This window comes from Trichechus manatus, unplaced genomic scaffold (assembly GCF_000243295.1).
Source record: "Trichechus manatus latirostris isolate Lorelei unplaced genomic scaffold, TriManLat1.0 scaffold00025, whole genome shotgun sequence".
In the NCBI taxonomy this organism is placed as follows: domain Eukaryota; kingdom Metazoa; phylum Chordata; class Mammalia; order Sirenia; family Trichechidae; genus Trichechus; species Trichechus manatus.
Window position 1 is genome coordinate 4,167,794 of NW_004443961.1, and position 22,055 is coordinate 4,189,848.

At 40.6% G+C, this 22,055-nt stretch overlaps 1 protein-coding gene across 1 annotated transcript in view; it reads right to left on the reverse strand.

Annotated features, from left to right (window-relative positions):
• SPATA6L (spermatogenesis associated 6 like) overlaps positions 1–22,055 on the reverse strand; it is a 54,649-nt gene that overhangs the window by 24,925 nt on the left and 7,669 nt on the right. Inside the window, exons 4-6 of the mRNA XM_023728587.1 lie at positions 20,747–20,884; positions 16,869–16,917; positions 9,011–9,052 (exon numbers count right to left, since the gene is read on the reverse strand). Coding sequence (XP_023584355.1) covers positions 9,011–9,052; positions 16,869–16,917; positions 20,747–20,884 — 229 coding nt within the window. The remainder of the gene's footprint in view (positions 1–9,010; positions 9,053–16,868; positions 16,918–20,746; positions 20,885–22,055) is intronic.

Consider the following 22,055-nt stretch of genomic DNA (forward strand, 5'->3'; position numbering starts at 1 on the left):
AGACATTCAAGTGGCTAACAGACACATAAAGAAATGCTCGCTATCACTAGCCATTAGAGAAATGCAAACCAAAACCACAATGAGATACCATCTCACCCCAGCATTACCGGCACGAATCAGAAAAACAGAAAATAATAAATGTTGGAGAGGCTTTGGGGAGATTGGAACTCTTATGCACTGCTGGTGGGAATGCAAAACGGTACAACCATTTTGGAAAACGATACGGTGCTTCCTTAGAAAGCTAGAAATAGAAATACCATATGATCCAGCAATCCCACTCCTAGGAATATATCCTAGAGAAATGATAGCCATCACATGAATAGACATATGCACATCCATGTTCACTGCAACATTGTTCACAATAGCCAAAAGATGGAAACAACCTAGATGCCCATCAACAGATGAATGGATAAACAAACTATGGTACATAAACACAATGGAATACTACTTAAAAACAAAGAACAATGATGAATCTGCAAAGCGTCTCACAACATGGATGAATCTGGAGGGCATTATGCTGAGTGAAATAAGTCAATCACAAAAGGACAAATATTGTATGAGACCACGACTATAAAAACTCATGAAAAGGTTTACACACAAAAGGAAACAATCTTTGATGGTTACGAGGGAGGGGAGGGGGGGGGGTGGAAAAACACTAAATAGACAATAGATAAGTGGTAACATTGGTGAAGGGTAAGATAGTACACAATACTGGGGAAGCCAGCACAATTTGTTCAGGGTAAGGTGGTGGATGCCATGGACAAATCCATACTCCCTGAGGGACCGAATTACTAGGCTGAGGGCTGTGGGGACCATGGTCTCCAGGAACATCTAGCTCAATTGGTATAACATAGTTTATAAAGAAAATATTCTACATTCTACTTTGGTGAGTAGCGCCTGGGGTCTTAAAAGCCTGTGACTGGCCATCTAAGATACTCCACTGGTCTCACCCCTTCAGGAGCAAGGGAAAATGAAGAAAATTAAAGACACAAGGTGTCTTAGACATCTAGTGCTGCTATAACAGAAATACCACAAGCGGGTGGCTTCTAACAAAGAGAAATTTATTCTCTCACCGTCTAGTAGGCTACGAGTCCAAATTCAAGGCATCAGCTTCAGGGGGAAGGCTTTCTCTTTCTGTTGGCTCTGGAGAAAGGTCCTTGTGATGCATCAGTCTTCCCTTGGTCTGGGAGCATCTCTGTGCAGGAACCTCAGGTCCAAAGGACGCACTCTGCTCCCAGCACTACTTTCTTGGTGGTATAAGGTTCCCATGTATCTCTGCTCACTTCTTTTTTATGTCTCAAAAGAGACTGGCTTAAGACACTATCCAATCTTGTATAGTTCATCAGTGTAACTGCTGCTAATCCATCTTATTACACCATAGTGATTGAATTTACAACACATAAGGAAATCACATCAGATTACAAAATGGTACACAATCATACAATACTGGGAATCATGACCCAGCCAAGTTGACAGATATTTTGGGGGGATACAATTCAGTCCATGACACAAGGGAAAGATTAGTCCAAAGGACTAATAGACCACAACTACCATGGCCTCTGCCAGACTGAGTCCAGTACAACTAGATGGTGCCTGGCTACCACCACTCACTGCTCTGACAGGGATCACAATCAAGGGTCCCGGACAGAGCTGGAGAAAAATGTAGAACAAAATTATAACTCACAAAAAAAGACCAGACTTACTGGCCTGACAGATACTGGAGAAATCCCAAGAGTATGGCCCCCAGACACCCTTTTAGCTCAGTAATGAAGTCACTCCGGAGGTTCACCCTTCATCCAAAGATTGGAGAGACCTATAGGACAAAATGGGCTAAAGGGGCACACAAGCCCAGGGGCAAGGACTAGAAGGCAGACAGGGACAGGAAAGCTGGTAATAGGGAAACCAAGACTGAGAAGGGAGAGTACTAACATGTCATGGGGTTGTTAACCAATGTCATAAAACAATATATGTACTGTTTAATGAGAAGCTAGTTTGTTCTGTAAACCTTCATCTAAAGTACAATTTAAAAAAAAAAACATAGCTTATCTTAATTAGTAAAGTATATCTGCTTTGAGCATCGTGCTCTTTTAAAGAATTATCTATGTGAGATCAAACTGACAGCAGCAACTCAAAAGGTTGGATGGGAAGCTTAGGGGACAGTGAGTTGAAGATAATGGTAGTGGAATAATTTGGAAACGGATAGCAAGAATAGTAGCACAACTCGAAGAATGTAATCAATGTCACTGAATTTTACATGTAGAAATTGTTGAAATGCTATACCTTTGGCTATGTATACTTTCACCAAAATAAAAAAAAATTAATAGAATAAAAGTAAAAGGCCAATGAATCAGAAGTAAACTCATCCACTATCTTCAGAATCATAGGAATAAAAATGAACTGAAACAGAGTTAGAGAAATAGAAAGCTGAGAAGCATCTCAATACAGTCTATCTAGTCTAGGTCATTTTCTGGAGATCCAAAACTGACACTCAGCATGAAAATGTCAGCACACCAAGGGGATGTTGCAGCGACAGCCTAGGTTATAAACAGTAAACAAATGCACAGGCTGAGCACGTCTCATAGGCCAAGAAAAGTGTCAGCGAGAGCTTGGTGTTCTTAAAGGCTAGTGGCCCCAACAGTGACATCATCAATGGCATCACTAAACAATCACCCCCCTCAAAGGAAACAAAACTTCAAGAGAAATAATAATTTTAATAACAATACTGATTAGAGAAATATACATAACATATACAGAGTTTGTCAGAATTGGCAACGTGCTTCCAGGTACAGGATCTCATGTGATTCCTTCTTTTAAAGGCTCTGAATCTTTAAGACATTTGCCTGATGGCACACAGCTAGGGAGTGTTAAAGTAGGAATTCCACCCAGATCGCCTGAGACTAGAGTTCTTTCTTTGCTGGCTAATGCCTGGAAAACATCACCATCAAAGTATAAAAGCGTATCCGCTGAAATCACATTTTGCAGTTGGACTGAATACATATGATTCACCCCAAAGTGCAGAAATTTATTTGAAAGGTTAATAAAAAGAAAACATCAAGCTCATGGTCCAACAGGATTACACTGCCCCCCTGTGTCCATTCGCTTTTTCCCGCTTTTGTAGATTGAAGAACCAGAGGGGTCTGTTGTGGGTTGAATTTTGTCCACCCAAAAGACATGTTGAAGTCCTAACCCCCTGGTACCCGCGAATGTGACCTTATTTGGAAATAGGGTCTTTGGAGATGTTATCAGTTAAATTAACCTGCGATCATACTGGAGTATCAAAAACCAAAAACCAAACCCATTGCCGTCTAGTAGATTCTGACTCATAGTAACCCTGCAGGACAGAATAGAACCGCCCCACAGGGTTTCCAAGGAGTGCCTGGTGGATTCGAGCTGCCAACCTTTTGGTTAACAGCTGTAGCTCTTAACCACTACGCTACCAGAGTTTCCTACTGGAGTACAGTGGGCCATAATCCAAAATGATTGGTATCCTTATAAAAACAGGAGAAGAATCGTAGAGACAGACAGAGAGAAGACAGCCACATGAAGACAGAGGCAGAGATGGAAGTAACGCTTCCACAAGCCAAAGAATGCCTGGGATAACCAAAACCTACGAGAGGCAAAGAAGAATCCTCCCCTAGAACCTTCGGAGAGCAAGGCCCACTGACACCTTTATTTTGGACTTCTGTGAGAATAATTTAATGTTGTTTTAAGCCACTGACTTCGTGGTCATTTGTTACAGCACCCTTAGGAAACTAAGAGTCTTTATTTCTTCTAAGCAGAATTGTTGGACCTCCCCATTCTTTAGGAGGAATGCCATATGCAAATCTGAGGTTACCTGTTCTGTTAGCTTAATGGTCACAGTATGTCTTTTGACTATAATAAGTGAGTTTGAAAGCACTGTGTAAAAAAATATCAAACCAATAGAGTAACAATCTACAGAAAAAATGAAAAGGTAACAATTCAAGCAATGAAGAACTGGTCCCTAAGAATCCCAGTGGGGCCCATCAGACCTTACCGAAAAACCAAAACCAAACCCATTGCCGTCAAGGCGATTCCGACTCATAGCGACCCTATAGGACAGAGTAGAACTGCCTCATAGGGTTTCCAAGGAGCAGCTGGTGGATTCAAACTGTTGACCTTTTGGTTAGCAGCTGTAGCTCTTAACCATCGCACCACCAGGGCACCAATTGGACCCCACAGTGCAGTCCGTATGAGACTTTTTACCTAATTAGCTAGTACCAAGGTCTCACTGCCAGTATCTTACCAGGAGGACTGGCACAGTGTAGGGTGCGTGCCAAGTGCACCCTCAATAAGCATATGTTGAATAAGAAATGGATCAATCTGTGATGCATCCAAAGCTAAGCAAAATTAATTGAGCAATTCAAATTTTATTCCATGAAAACTACAATCTGAAATTGAAGGATTATAGACAAAAGGAGAACAAGTATGCATAAAGCCCCTATCTGTATCTGATTAGTTTCTGAGTTATACTAGTATTCATGCACCCAGCTTCAATGTTCTCCAGTCATCAACATTTTCATACAACTCTTCTTGCAAATTCTCACATATGAATTTCTGGTCACATGAAAAACATGTGGTAGTCCAAGATATACAGTGAAACCTATCAGAGCCAGAACTCATCCGGACCGCCTTGTTTTTCTGGGTCTCACAAATTTTCCACGTTTGATAGGGTGCATTCTGACCACTTTTCTATCACTGGTTTTAGTGGAAAATATTTGAGTTTTCCTTCTCTGACAGGTTTCCATCTTATACAGGTTCCGGCTTTCGCAGGTTTTACTGTACACCATATTTTATGCAAATAACGCACACCTTCTATGCTTGTTTTCCAACTGCTCCCTCCCTCCTTGCAAGGTATTTTCATAAACACTGCTATGTCAATTTTTTTACATGTTGCTATGAAAAAAAATTAGCATAGTGTCTTAGCTATCTAGTGCTGCTATAACAGAAATACCACCAGTGGATGGCTTCAACAAACAGAAGTTTATTCTCTTATAGTCCAGTAGGCTGGAAGTTCAAATCCAGGGTGCCAGCTCCAAGAGAAAGCTTTCTCTGTCAGCTCTGGGGGAAGGTCCTTGTCATCAATCTTCCCCTGGTCTGGGAGCTTCTCAGCCCAGGGATCCCGGGTCCAAAGGACGCACTCTGCTCCTGGCACTACTTTCTTTGTGGTATGAGGTCCCCCTGTCTCTCTGCTCACTTCTCTCTTTCATGCCTCAAAAGAAATTGACTCAAGATACAATCTAATCTTATAGATTGAGTCCTGCCTCATTAACATAATTGCCTCTAATCCTGCCTCATTAACATCATTAAAAAAAACTCAAACAAAACCCTTGCCATTGAGCTGATACCGACTCATAGCAACCCTATAGGACAGAGTACAACTGCCCTGTAGGGTTTCCAAGGAATGGCTGGTGGATTCGAACTGCTGAACTCTTGGTTAGCAGCCTGAATCTTAACCACTGCACCACCAGGGCTCCATTAACATCATAGAGGTAGGATTTACAACAGATAGGAAAATCACATCAGATGATAAAATGATGGACAATCACACAATACTGGGAATCATAGCCTAGTCAAGTTGACACACATTTTTGGCGGACACAACTCAATCCATAACACATAGTATGCTTAGGAGAATACCTCACAGTGGGAGGGAGCAGTCGGCAAACGAATGTGGAAGGTGCACATTATTTGCATAAAAATATAGTATGTCCACCATCTGTCTGTTTGTTGTACTGTGGTGGCTTACATGTTGCTGTGATGCCAGAAGCTATGCAATCAGTATTTCAAATAGCAGTGTCACCCATGGTGGACAGATTTCAGTGGAGTTTCCAGACTAAGGCAGACTAGGAAGAAAGGCCTGGTGACCTATTTATGAAAACTAGCCAATGAAAACTGTATGGATCACAAACAGAATTTTGTCCGCTATATTGCTACAGGATGAGCCCCCTAGGTTGGAAGGCACTCAAAATACCCCGTAGCTGCAACAATAGACTCCGGCATACCAACGATCTTTGTTCTGCTGTACATGGGGTTGCCAGGAGTTGAAACCAACTCTACAGCAACTAACAACAACATATAAATGTATATACATACACACATACATATATATTCTAAAATCAAATTCCAAACCCATTACACTCAAGTGGATTCCGACTCATAGTGACCCTATACTTATATATACTAAATGTATTTTAAAAGGTCTAAAAAGATACACAAAAAATTGTTACTAGTGATGGTCTGTTGAGGGTTGTTGATAAATGAGGCCTTATTCTGCATACTTTTGCATTAGCTGAAATTTTTACAGTGAACCCTGCTCTAGAACCTGACAGAGAGGAGAGGTGACAGTTTTAGAATATTTAGGTATTGGATAATTTCTAAATTTTTCATGTACAATGAAATAAGACCAAAATGGACATGCTTCTATTTTACTAGCATACTAAAATACAATGATACATGCCTGAACATAGAATTGGGTCAAATAAGGAAAGAAAAAAAAAAAAAACCTTATGGAAAGAACTCAATGCCTTGATTTTAGCTCGTCACTTTTAGGCTGAAAAACACTTCGGTGTGATTTTCCGAAAAGCAGGTAGGAGGCGGGTCAGGTCTTCTCTCTGTTCTGCCTGTGGAGGAAAGTAGTGACATATCCGGGAGCGTCTATCCCTAGACCCGCTGAGACGGATGGGATTCTTGTCTGTTTTCAGGGGCTGCCTCTGCCAAAGAAACGAGAGGCAGAAGAAAGAACGACACAATACATGGATCCTGACAGAACAGGTGAAAAATGTGGAACAGAACTCAGATTCTGAAAAAGTCCAGACTTACTGGACTGGTTGAGACAAGAGGCAAGACTATTGCCCTGAGATATTCTTTAAACTTTGAACCAAAACTATGCCTTGAGGTCACCTTTTAGCTAAATAACAGATTGGCTCACAAAATAAAGAAGACTCGCTGTGAGTACTGCGCTCCTTTCAAAAATCATCTATATGAGACCAAATGGTCAACAGTTACTCTTAAGCAAAAATGAGAAAATAAAGGGGCAGGGAAACTAGATTACTGGAAACGGAAGAACCAGAATGGAATTAGTGAGAATGTTGACATATTGTAAAAAAAAAAAAAAAATGTAACCAGTGTCACTGAACAATTTGTTTAGAAATTATTAAATGGGAACCAATGATTTGCTGTGTAAACTTTCACCGAAAACACAATAAAATATTATTTAAAAGAAAAGAAAGAACTATAGACTCTTGGGTCCACTCTACTCCACTGGGGCCCTTGACCTGCTTCAGGGATAACCACAGCAGGAAGGGGCTATGAACCTATAAATAGCCTCCACATTCTTTGCAACAGCCAAAAGGTGGAAACAACCTAAATGTCCATCAACAGACAACATAACAACAAAGATAAGAGGAGAATCAAAGAAAGGAAATGTTTCTGAGTTTTAGATTTATTCATTCTATCATTTCTCTCTCGCATGAAAATGACTATTTCTCTCTCTGTCACGTGAAGACAACTCTAAAAACACCCTATAATCAACCACACTGGAGATTATCTATAAGAATCGGTGCCACCAGGTGGGAAATTCCTGCTCTGTCTCACCAGCTCAGGTCTTGCGCCACTCAAGACATCCGCCAAGTAAAAAACCACAGAACAGTTCCACCCTAAAGTCCCATGTTCTATCGCAGGAGTCACAAACTTTTTCTGTAAAGAGCCAGGTAGTAAATATTTCAGGCTTTGAAGACCATATGATCACATCTACAAAAGAAAAGGCATCCACAGACAATACTTGAGTGAATATGGTTTTGTTCCAATAAAATTTATTTATGGACGATGAAATTTGAACTTCATATAATTGTCATGTGTCACTAAACAGTCTTCTTTTTATTTTTTCCCAACGATTTAAAAATGTGAACACCAAAAAAAAAAAAAAAAGCTTGGCACTTTCTCAAAAAGCTAAATACAGAGTTACCATATAACCCAGCGATTCCACTCCTAGGTATAGACCCAAGAGATTCAAAAGCATATATTCACACAACTTGTACACAAATTTTCAGATCAGCATTATTCCTAATAGCCAAAGAATAGAATATGTATCCCAAATATCTATCAACTGATGAATGAGTAAACAAAATACGGTCCACTCATACAATGAAATGTTGCTCAGCCCTAAAAAGGAATGATGTATTGATGCATGCTACAACATGGATGAACCTTGAAAACATTCTGCTAAGTGAAAAAAGCCAGACATAAAAGGCCACATATCGTATAACCCATTTCTATGAAAAGTTCAGAATAGGCAAATCCGTAGAGACAGAAAGGAGATGAGTGGTTTCCAAGGGCTCGGCGGAGGGAGGGAATGGGGAGTGGCGGCTAACGGGTGTGGGGTTTTCTTTTTGGAATGATGAATATTGTTTCTAACTAGATAGTGGTGATGGTTGTACAACCTTGTGCAGATACTAAAAATCAATGAATTGCACACTTTAAAATGGTGAATCTTATGGTATGTGAGTTATAACTCAATTTAAAACACAGTAGAAGTTGTTTTTAAGCTTCTGAGCCAACTACGGGCTGGATTTGGTCTGGGGGTTGCAGTTTGCCAAGCCTGTTCTAGAATCTGACAGAGGATGGGTTAGGGTTTTACATACATACACACACGCACACACACACAGACCACAAATTAGAATATAGCCAAAAGCCTGAAACTCGAAAGAAGATGAGCCACGACTGAAAATTGTATTTGATAAGAACTAGATAAATTTGTTTAAAAAAAAAAAAAATGTGTGCCAAAAGCCCATTTAAGTTATGCACACCGCCCCAAGCACATAAAGTTAGTCTTGTGAAAGTAGACAAAATTCAATAGACTGGCAAAATAATAATAATAAAGATGTGTGTTACCTAACACACAACTTTTAAATACTAGTTTCCATTTTTTTATGCTAAAATCCTTTTTAAATTAAAGTAAGCTAAGTAAGAAATGCATTTACATGCACATTACCTGGAGGTACTAGTTGTATTAACTCAAACCTGGTTAAGAAGCCTGAAGAGAAAAAAAATGAGATTTTAATACTTTAGAAGATTGCCACAATTTTTCATTAATTGTTAAATTTAAAACTTCCGTCCCATTTACGTTGTTTATTAATAACAATAATTATTATTATTAATAATAAGTGCCATACCAACGACGACTCAAGTATTTCTAGACAGCAACTTGTTTAGAGTCCCTGAGTGGCACAGATGGTTAAAAGCTCAACTACTAACCAGAAGGTTGGTGGTTCGAGCTCACCAGAGGCTCCTCGGAAAAAAGACCTGGCAATCTGCTTCTGAAAGTTTACAGCCTTGAAAACCATATAGAGCGCAGTTCTGTTCTGCACACATGGGGTCCTCATGAATTAGAATCGACTCAGTGACAACTGGTTTGGCTTTTTCATTTGGCATTTATGTAGCCCCTTTATGTGCTAACCTCCATGCTAAGCATTTTGTGTGGCTCAGCTCATTTAATCCTCGGCATAACCCTGGGCCCCACGTGGCTGTCAGTTTGTCGTACTGTAGTGGCTCGTGTGTTGTTGTGTTGGTGGAAGCTACGCCACTGGTGTTTCAAATACTAGCAGGATCACCCATGGTGGACAGGCTTCAGTTGAGCTTCCAGACTAAAACAGACTAGGAAGAAAACTTCATGAATAGCAGCGGAACATCGTCTGATATAGTGCCCCTCAGGTTGGAAGGCACTCAGAATAATACTGGATAAGAGCTGCTTCTCAAAGTAGAGTCAACCTGAATGATGTGGTTGGAGTCAAGCTTTCAGGCCCTTCATTTGCTGATGTGGCACAACTCAAAATGAGAAGAAACAGCTGCAAACATCCATTAATAATAGGAACATACAATGTACAAAGTATGAATCTAGGAAAATTGGAAGTCGTCAGAAATGAAATGGAACACATAAAGATCTACATCCTAGGCATTAGTGAGCTGACATGGACTGGTACTGGCCATTTTGAATTGGAAAATTATATGGTCTACTATGCTGGGAATGATGAATTGAAGAGGAATGGCATTGCATCCATCGTCAAAAAGAACTTTTCAAGATCTATCCGGAAGTACAACGCTGTCAGTGATAGGATGCTATCCATACACCTACAAGGAAGACAAGTTAATAAAACTGTTGTTCAAATTTACACACCAACCACTAAGGCAAAAGATGAAGATACTGAAGATTTTTACCAACTTCTGCAGTCTGAAATTGATCAAGCAGGCAATCAGGATGCACTGGTAATTACTGGTGATTGGAATACAAAACTTGGAAACAAAGAAGGATTGGTAGTTGGAAAATATGGCCTTGGTGATAGAAAGGATGCTGGAGATTGCATGACAGAATTTTGCAAGACCAACGACTTCTTCATTGCAAGTACCTTTTTTCAGCAACATAAACAGCACCTATACATGTGGACCTCACCAGATGGAATACACAGGAAACAAATCGACCAAATCTGTGAAAAGAGACTATGGAGAAGCTCAATATCATCAGTCAGAACACCTCAGGTTGGAAGGCACTCAAAATAATACTGGATAAGGTCAGGCACCAATTGCAGAATAGACCATCAATAGCTCAGATGTCAATTCAAGTTGAAACGGAAGAAAATTAGAACAAGTCCATGAGAGTCAAAGTATGACACTGAGTACATCATATATGAATTTATAGATCATCTCAAGAATAGATATGATGCTCTGAACACTAATGACCAAGGACCAGACAAGTTGTGGAGTGACACCAAGGACATCATATATGAAGAAAGCAAGAGGTCATTAAAAAGACAGGAAAGAAAGAAAAGACCAAAATGGATGTCAGAAGAGACTCTGAGACTTACTCTTGAACATAGAGTGGGTAAAGCTAATGGAAGAAATGATGAAGGAAGAGAGCTGAACAGAAGATTTCAAAGGGTGGCTCAAGAAGACAAAGTAAAGTACTATAATGACATGTGCCAAGACCTGGAGTTAGAAAAACAAAAGGAAAGAACACGCTCAGCATTTCTTAAGCTGAAAGAAATAAAGAAAAAATTCAAGCCTGGAGTTGCAATATAGGAGGATTCTACACGGAAAATACTGACCAATGCAGGAAGCATCAAAAGAAGATGGAAGGAATACGCAGGCAGTATACCAAAAAGCACTAGTCAACGTTTAACCATTTCAGGAGATAGCATATGATCAAGAACCAGCGGTACTAAAGGAAGAAGTCCAAGCTGCAATGAAGCTACTGGCAAAAAACAAGGCTCCAGGAACTGACAGAATACCAGCTGAGATGTTTCAACAAACGGATGCAGCACTGGAAGTGCTCACTCGTCTATGCCAAGAAGTTTAGAAGACAGCTACCTGGCCAACTGACTGGAAGAGATCCATATTTATGACTATTCCAAAGAAAGGTGATGCATCCGAATGCAGAAATTTTGAACAGTATTATTAACATCACACGCAAGTAAAATTTTGCTGAAGATCATTCAAAAGCAGCTGCAGCAGTATATATTAATAGGCAACTGCCAGAAATTCAAGCCAGATTCAGAAGAGGACTTGGAATGAGGGCTATCACTGCTGATGTCAGATGGATCTTGGCTGAAAGCAGAGAATACCAGAAAGAAGTTTACCTGTATTTTATTGACTATGCAAAGGCATTTAACTGTGTGGATCATAACAAATTATGGATAACATTTCAAAGAATGGGAATTCCAGAACACTTAATTGCGCTCATGTGGAACCTGTACATAGACCAAGAGGCAGTCGTTCAAACAGAACAAGGGGACGCTGCATGGTTTAAATTAGGAAAGGTGCTTCAGAGTTACATTCTTTCACCATACTTATTCAATCTGTATGTTGAGCAAATAATCCAAGATGCTGGACTATATGAAGAAGAATGTGGCATCAGGATTGGAGAAGACTCATGAACAACCTGTGGTAGGTAGATGATGCAATCTTGCTTGCTCAAAGTGAAGAGGATTTGAAGCGCTTACTGATGAAGATCAAAGACTACAGCCTTCAGTATGGATTACACCTTAACATAAAGAAAACAAAAATCCTCACAGCTAGACCAATAAGCAACATCATGATAAAAGATTGAAGCTGTCAAGGATTTCATTTTACTTGGATCCAGCATCAATGCCTATGGAAACAGCAGTCAAGAAATCAAAGGACACATTGCATTGGGCAAATCTGCTGCAAAAGACCTCTTTAAAGTGTTAAAAAGCAAACATGTCACCTTGAGCCCTAAGGTGCACCTGACCCAAGCCAAGATGTTTTCCATTGCCTCATATGCATGTGAAAACTGGACAATAAATAAAGAAGACCAACGAAGAATTGATGCTTTGAATTATGGTGTTGGCGAAGAATATGGAACATATCATGGACTGCCAGAAAAGTGAACAGGTCTGTCTTGAAGAAGTACAACCAGAATGCCCCTTAGAAGCAAGGATGATGACACTTCGTCTCACATACTTTGGACATGTTATTAGGAGGGACCATTCCCTGGAGAAGGACATCATGCTTGGTAAAGTACAGGGTCAGTGGAAAAGATGAAGAACCTCAGTGAGATGGATTGACACAGTGGCTGCAACAATGGGCTCAAGCATAATGATTGTGAGGATGGCTCAGGAGCGGGCAGTGTTTCATTCTGTTGTACATAGGGTCACTACGAGTCGGAACCGACTCAACTGCATCTAACAACAGCGACATAACCCTGGGTGGCAATTACAACTGAGAATATTTGAACCCTAACATAAGCTATGAGCTTTAGTTAATAATAACGTATCAATATCAGTTCATCAATTGTAATAAATATACCACACAAATGGAAAAGGCTAATAATAGGAGAAACTGTGCAGATGGGACACGGTAGATGGGAATTCTCTGTACTTTCTGCCCAATTTTTCTGTAAACCTAAACCTGCTCTAAAAAACAAAGCCTATTTTAAAAAAAAAATTGTAATTGATTGTGGTGATGGTATTATTCATTATTATTATGTGATAAAAAGAAATGTGCTAGTTTTGGGGGACATGTAGGTCAATTGGCATAACAAAGTTTATTAAGAAAATGTTCTGCATCCCACTTTGATGGGTGGTGTCTGGGGTCTTAAAAGGTTGCTTGCAAGCTGCCGTCTAAGATGCATCAATTGGTCCCAACCCACTTGGAGCAAAGGAGAATGAAGAAAACCAAAAACACAAAGAAAATATTAGCTCAAGAGACAACAGGGCCCCATAAACCAGCGACTCCATTAGCCGGAGACCAGAAGAACTAGATGGTATCCAGCTACCACCAATGACGGCCCTGACAGGGAACACAACAGAGAGTCCTGGACAGAGCGGGAGAAAAGTGTGGAGCAGAGCTCAAATTCACATAAAAAGACCAGACTTAATGGTCTGACAGAGACTGGAGGAACCCCCCAAACTATGGCCCCTGGACATTGTTAACCCACAACTAAAACCATTCCCGAAGCCCACTATCAGACAAAGATTAGACTGGACTATAAAACATAAAATAATACTTATGAACAGTGTGCTTCTTAGTTCAACCAGATACACGAGACCATATGGGCAGCTCCTGTCCAGACACAGGATGAGAAGGCAGGAAGAGTCAGGTACTGGTTGAATGGATACAAGAAACCCAGGGTGGAAAGGGGGAGTGTGCTGTCACATCATAGGGATTGCAACTAATATCACATAACAGTATGTGTATAAATTTTTGTATGACAAACTAACTTGAGCCGTAAACTTTCACCTAAAGTACAATTTAAAAAAAAAAAAAAACTAATTTGCACTGTAAACTTTCACCTAAAACACAATAAAGTTTTTTTTAAAAGATGTTATCAGTTAAGTCATACTGGAGTAGGGTGGGTCCTAGCCCTAATCCTTTCTGAGTGGCGTCTTATAAAATAGAAGGACAGACATGGAAACAGAGTCACACACAAGAGGAAGACACCATGTGAGGATTGGTCTACAAGGCAAGGAATGCCAAGAAATGCCCCTGGCTACCAGAAGCTGAGACAAGGAAGGCTCTCCTAGAACTGACAGAGAGAGAGCATAGCCCTGCTGATGGCATGACCTGGAACTTCTAGCCTCCAGAATCATGACAATAAACATCTGTTCTTCAAAGCCAAAAAAAGAGATGAGCTATCAAGCCATGAAAAGACATGAAAGAACCTTAAACGCATACTGCTGAGCAGGGCTTAGAACTGGTTCTTCCCGGTTCAGTCATGGCAAAGGAAGCAAAACAGGTACAGACCTGATTTTTCAAAAATTTGGGTGAACCAGAACAATACCCAGAACAGGAAAAATGACAGGTCAAAGCCCTGCTGGAAACTTAATTTCCCTCTTAGAAAACAAGGGCAGTGTACGCATTGCATAGCAACCAGTTGTCTTGTCCTCAGATTTTGAGCAGAATTGGAAACAGCACTGCCCCACTCAAAGACAGCAGCCAACTGCGCAGCTTTGAATGTGTGTCGCTCTCCATAGTTCTGCCAATAATCCAATCTCATGCATTAGGCTCCTGAAACGGCTCACTGTGCCTCTTCCAAGTCTCCCATTCCAGGGCTTCAACCTGTAATTTTTCCCATTCTCGTTATTGTTCTGGATTATCCCAATTTTATTTTATTTTTTCCTATATCACAGTAAACTTTTTAATATACTCGATTTGAAAATCATTGTAATTACCTTGCTTAAATTCTGTATAAGATTCCTTGTTTTTTTTTAAAAAATTGTGCTTTAGGTAAAAGTTTACAGAGCAAATTAGCTTCTCATGAAACAATCAATACACGTATTGTTTTGTGACATTGGTTGGCAACCCTGCGATGTATCAACACTCTCCTCTGCTCTACCTTGGGTTCCCCATTTCCATTTGTCCAGCTTTTCTGTCCCTCCTGCCTTCTGGTCCTTGCCCCTGGGCTGGTGTGCCCATTTAGTCTTGTATACATGGTTGAACTACGTGCGTTATTGTTTGTTTTATAGGCCTGTCTAATCTTTGGCTCACTATGAGTCAGAATTTTTTAATCTTTAGCTGAAAGATGAACTTCAGGAGTGACTTCAGTACTGAGTTAAAAGGGTTTTCAGGGGCTGTACTCTTGGGGCTTCTCCAGCCTCTGTCAGACCACTAAGTCTGGTCTTTTTTTGTGAGTATGAGTTTTGTTGTACATTTTTCTCCAGCTCTGTCTGGGACCCTGTATTATGATCCCTGTCAGAGTAGTCGGTGGTGGCAGCTGGGCATCATCTAGTTGTGCTGGATTCAGTCTGGTGGAGGCTGTGGTAGTTGTGGTCCATTAGTCCTTTGGACTAATCTTTCCCTTGTGTCTTTGGTTTGCTCCAGATGGGGTGGGACCAGTAGTCTTATCTTAGACGGCCACTCACAAGCTTTTAAGACCCCAGACACTGCTCACCAAAGTACAATGTAGAACATTTTCTTTATAAACTGTTATGCCAATTAAGCTTGATGTCCCCCAAGACCATGATCCCCAGGCCTCAGCCCAGTAACTGGATCCCTCGAGGAGTTTGGATGTGTCTATGAGGCTTCTGTGACTTTGCCTTGGTCAAGTTGTGCTGACTTCCTGCAGTGGATTAATTACTTTTGTGTGTGGCCTTTCTAGCCATGGTCTTGTAACTCCCACCTAGGTGATTGTGTGATAGGGTAATTGTGGCTTACCAAGGGGATTGTTCATTTTTGCCTTAAAAGAGAGCCAATTCCAGAGCGAAGAGGAGAGCCCACCACCACCAAAGAAGGAGAGACCTGCAGGAGACAGCATAGTAGGCTTCCCGGCCCACAGAGTGAGAAAGCTGAGTGCCTTTGGGCAGAGACTCAGAGCCAGGGAGAAGTCTATGCTTGACCCACGAATTTTGGACTTGCCAGCCTCCATAACCTCATGAGGCATTTCCTTTATATGGTTTGTGAGTTCTGTGAGACACTGCAGGGGATTAGGGAACCCAAAGACAGGTGGGAGAATACTGAGGCAAGAGGGTATGGTTGATGTTAGAGATGATGGAGAGGTACAGCAACTTGGAAAACTTAGACATTTGGGACATCTTTAACCTCCACATCATAGGAACCAGCTTTGCGCTGATCCTTACAGAAGAAATTATTCATTTACTTCCCCAGTATTGTATACTGTCTCACCCTTTACCAAAGTTACCACTTATCTATTGTCTAGTTAGTGGATCACCCAAATTTTAAAACTTCAGGTGTCTTCCGGTTTTACTTCATCAGTCAAGAATGAACCAGTTCGAATCAGTTCAAAGCCCCGTGGCTCAGTGAAAGAAGCCAGTCTGAAAAGGCTACATTCTGTATGATTCCAACTCTACGACATTCTGGAAAAGGCAAAACTACAGAGACAGTGAAAAGATCAGTGATTGCCAGGGGACTGGGGTGAGAGGGGAGAGATAAATAGGTGAAGCACCTATGAATATACTAAAAAAACTACGAATTGTAATAAATAGAGTCATACCACCTAGCAAATCCCATCTATACCTAGAAAAACAGTTTGTAATAGAGCAAAAATCGTGATTCAAATTCTATGTAGACTTTCTTGAACATAAATAATGGATAAAATATGGAAATATCATAGTTTAGAAAGTAGCAGCATTTTATATCTGTGACTTACACACAATAGACTGTCTGCCTGTCTGTCTATCTATTTTATTTATTTAGAGAGTGCCTAAACCAAAACCCGTTGTCCTCAAGTCGATTCCGACTCATAGCAACCCTACCGGACAGAGTAGAACTGGCCCATAGGGTTTCCAAGGAGCAGCTGATGGATTCAAACTGCCAGCCTTTTGGTTAGCAGCCAAGCTCTTAACCACTGCACCACCAGGTCTCTGATGGAGCATGCCTACCTTCTAAAATGTCTGCTACAGCTCCAGGATCTATTGCATTTTCGAATACCTGCAGAGAAAAATGGAGAAATCAACTTTAAAAGTTTTACTAATAAGTATTTATAGAAGGTATACATTATATTCTTCTAAATAATTAATACATGTAAAAGGCAGCCATATAATATTTTAGGATTCAACAGGAGGACCTATAACAGGTACAAAGTGAAAAGTTTAACAAGCGACTATAGACTAAATGAATGAGAAGGAACACAATACCAAATACAAGGAAATATAAGTAGCTGAATCTACCGCATGATTACAAACTTCATCGACTGAACTAACCCTACTGTTTGTTGGTGAAAGCACATCTGGCATCAACCTCAAAGAGTCTTATTTGAGTGTCTAGAATAAAATTTTGCCTACAACTGATACTCATTACATGTAGTTAATTGACTGAGTGACTTCTCCTGCCAAGCAATTTGCTGTGCTATAAAGAACTTGATGACAAATCCTATGTGTAGCACAGAAGAAAAGCTAACTACCAGCAACTACACTCCCACAGGATCCCAAAAAACAAGAGAGATACAGAGATAGAGGTAGAAGAAGAGGTGGAGAAAGAGAGAGACTCTCCTAAGTTTTGAGTAAGAAGCATAAGAAAAGCGTTGTGATACCTGTCTATCCATTGCCAAACCTACATAATTTGTTCTTAAGATAAAAGGGTTCAGGATATGACTAAAATAAAAGGCATACCACGCTCCTGCCCTGAAACTGTAGAATCCTTTAGGAAACAAAAACTCTTCAGCAGCGTTTGATTTCAGGTTTTAAAGTTCTGCTTTAAACGGTGTTTAGATTTAAGCATGGCTAATATGAGATTGCCATTGAGTCCAAATCAACTCAATGACAACAGGTTTGGTTTCTTTTTGGTTTTTATGAGTCAGAAGGAGCCCTGGTGGCACAATGTTTAAGAGTTCAGCTGCTAACCAAAAAGGCTGACAGTACGAATCCACCAGCTGCTCCTTGGAAACCCTATGGTGCAGTTCTACTCTGTCCTATAGGGTTGCTCGCTATGAGTCAGAATCGACTCAATGGCAGCAGATTTGGTTTTTTGGTTTCATATGAGTTGGAATTGACTCAACAGCACACAACAATAAACTCGACTCTTGGGTCCAAAGCCAAGTCTGCTTTCAGGACAAGAATTGAGGCTACCCCCATGTCTTAGTTATCTCACGCTGCTATAATAGAAATACCCCAAGTGGATGGCTTTAACAAAGAGAAATTTATTCTTTCACAGTCTAATAGGCTAGAAGTCTGAATTTAGGGTGTCAGCTCCAGGGGAAGGCTTTCTCTCTGTCAGCTCTGGAGGAAGGTGTTTGTCATCAATCTTTCCCTGGTCTAGGAGCTTCTCGGGTGCAGGGACCCCAGGTCCAAACGACACGCTCTGCTCCAGGCACTGCTTTCTTGGTGGTATGAGGTCCCCAACTCTGCTTGCTTCCCTTTCTTTTTATCTCTTGTAAGATAAAAGGTGATACAGACCACAGCCCAGGGAAACTCCTTTTACACTGGATCAGGGATGTGACCTGAGTAAAAGTGTTACATCCCACCCTAATCCTCTTTAACATAATCTAATCTTGCCCCATTAACCACAGACAGAGATTAGGATTTACAACACATAGGAAAATTACATCAATCACAAAATGGAAGATAACCACACAGTACTGGGAATCATGGCCTAACCAAGTTCACACATATTTTGGGGAGACACAATTCAATTCATGACACCCCAGTAATCCATTTTTGTCTTACTGACTTGGATTTATCATGAAAATGTGGATGATCTTTTCTGGGGGGAGGGGAAGCCCTAGATCATTTCAGTAATTGCATCTCTTTACTTCTTCCGTGTCTAAAGATTTCTCTCAACTGTGATCTTGAGGAGTAAATGATCAACGTGAACTTCTCAAACACAATGGCTCACATGTTACTATGAGTAACGTCTTGTTTATCCAAACACTTTAGATCATTGGATTCTGAATTACACAGAAGGTTTTCGCAGAAGAAAATGTTTTTGCTACTTGCTGCAGGTATTTCCAGCTAGAGAATGAAACACACAAGAAAGCAGGAGCCACAAGGAAGCTAGAATATGAAACTCAAACAGCTCATGCAGCAAAAACAAAAAACAAACAAAAAAAGCAGTTGCCAAGTCAATTCCAACAGTGCTCCATAGAGTTTTCAAGACTGTGACCTTTTGGAAGCAGATAGCCAGGCCTTTTGCCTCTAGGTAGGCTGGAACCGCCAGCCTTTCAGTTAGCAGTCAATTGCTGCACCCTTTGTACCACTCAGGGACTCCTGCTCATACAACAGAAGGCACTTTTTCAAATATTTAAAATAAAGCAACAACTGCATTTACTTAATTGCATTTTTTAAAATAAAAAATGGTTCCCTAATATGTTTGGCTAGTAATCTCAAATGTACAGCCTTGCAACACAGCAGATATGGCCCCTAGAGTGTGATGCTGAAGCTTACTCTCCTCTTCTACAAGTCAAGGAAGTAGATGAGATGACCCCAAGGTCATTTATAGATATATTACTTCACGCTTCCATGATTTTGTATCCTTGGACTTTTATTTAAAAATGTTATAAGTCTTCTAAAACCAAAAAAAAAAAAAAAAACTCATTGCCATCCAGTCAATTCCAACTCATAGTAGAACTGTCCCATAGGGTTTCCAAGGAGCGCCTGGTGGATTTGAACTGCTGATCTTTTGGTTAGCAGCCAAACTCCTCACCACTATGCCATCAGGGTTTCCCAAAAGACTTCTATGGAAGCTAATTCAAAACTGATAAAACTAATAAGGAAATTCTTGGTGGGAGGGAGAGAGGCTGCATTTTTACCACCCTCTTTCACCACTTCCAACATCTAAATGGGAGAAGTAGGTTCTCTTGGATTCTGATTGTATGTTCCAAAGTAACAGCCATTGATTCCTCTCCTCTCTTATCCAACTAGTTTGGTACACTCTTTATTTAAATTAATAGGCTGTGACTTGTAAAAATATTATATACAGCCCTAGCTCTTCAGAAAATCAACCCCTACCCCCATTCCCATCCTCAGGTCAAAACAAACAGCTCACTTTCGGGGTACCATCTTCCAGATCTTTAAAAGTGATGTGCTCCACCCTGGAGCCTTCCATACTCACCCCCCTCCCCAAAAGCGCCACCTCAGTGATATTGTTTGGGGAAAAATCAATAGACTTATCAAGGTTAAAATTGATTCCATCTCCAAATTCCAAAACAAAAACCCAGAGGGATTGTCGGTGATTGCATAGCAATGAACGAGTGTTCTATCAAATATTGAAGAGGGAAGAGGATTGGTAATGTCTTGGCTATTTATATCATGACTGTATTCATTGGAATGAAATCTAGCCTTTATTCTGTAGCTAAATAAACCAGGTATGACCTAAGGAAAGTCAGGACATCTGAAGGTCTTGTTTTGTTACTGGATTTCAGTTTTAAGATTTATAATAACTGATTTGGTAATAGGTTCCTCCCTGCCCCACCCAGGTGTAAAAAGGTTTGTTTCTAAGGTCTGCTAGCTTACTGATAAACTCAAAAATGTTATTTAGCTGCCTTTAACGCCTCCAAAAACGCTCAGAAACGCACTCTGCCCCGGTTAGAAAATGTCTTGGGAGTTCCAAGAATAGAAAACATCCACCGGCGTATTTAGCACTAGGTTGACAGAACTTGGCTCAGACCTCAGATACAAAAGCGAGTCCTCCAACAGGGAGACTGTGGTTTCGCACCACGCTAAAAGTGCCTTGGGGAAATTTTTTTACGAGGAAATTTACAAAATAACAACTTTATAAGAGCTGTGTCCTGTCACAGCAGCACCAATAAAAGAGTCAAGATCACCTTTTCAAATCTCATGTTCCGATGGATCATAATAGGGAACACAGGGGGGAAGCAGTCTGTCTCCTGGTACTGATTCAGGAAGTAGACTCCGAGGTACACATCTTGCTTGCTGGGCAGGAACACCCCTGGGCAAGAAACCTTAAAAAAGAAAGAAAACTTAAATGCATACTGATAAATGAAAAAGTCAATCTGAAAAAGGCTGCATACTATATGATTTCAACTATATGACATTCTGGAAAAGTAAAACTATAGAAATAGTAAAAAGGTCAGCAGTTGTCTGGGGCTAAGGAGATGGGGGAAGGGGGATGAAAAGGTGGAGCCCAGGGCATTTTTAGGGCAGGGAAACTATTCTGTAGGATCCTGTAATGGTGAATACATAACATCATGCATTTGTTAAAATCCATAAGACTGTACAACACAAAGAGTGAACCCTGATGTAAACTATTGCTGTTGTTGTTGTTTGGTGCTGGCGAGTTGGTTCTGACTCATAGCAACCCTGTGTACAACAGAAAGAAACTCTGCCCGGTCTGAGCCATCCTCACAATTGTTGTTAAGCTTGAGCTCATTATTGCAGCCACACTGCCAATCCATCTAGTTGAAGGTCTTCCTCTTTTTCATTGACCCTCTACCTTACCAAGCATGATGTCCTTCTCCAGGGACTGGTCCCTCCTGATAATATGTCCAAAGTAAAAGAGATGAAGTCTCACTATCCTTGCTTCTAAGGAGCATTCTGGCTGTACTTCTTTTAAGACAGATTTGTTTGTTCTTCTGGCAATCCATGGTATATTCAATATTCTTCACCAACACCATAATTCAAAGGCATCAGCTCTTCTTCGGTCTTCTTTATTCATTGTCCACCTTTCACATGCATATGAGGCGACTGGAAACTCCATGCCTTGGGTCAGGTGCACCTGAGTCCTTAAACTATGGACTTCAGCTAATAATAATTTATCAGTACCGGTTCATCCACTGTAACAAGTGTACCACACTAACGTAAGATGTTAATAGGAGAAACAGTATGCAGAGAGGAACTCTTCGTACTTTCTGCACAATTTTTCGTTAAGTCTAAAACCGCTCTAAAAATGTTCATTAAAAAAGGTCATACAGGGACTAGAAGGCAGGGGGGAACAGGAAAGCTGGTGATAGGGAACCCAAGGTTGAGTAAGGATAGTGTTGATGTGTTGTGAGGTTGTTAACCATTGTCATAGGGCAACGTGTATACTAACAGTTAAATGAGAAACTATTTTGTTCTGCAAGCCTTCATCTAAAGTGAGAACAGCAGCACAATTGGAAGAGCGTAGTCGATGTC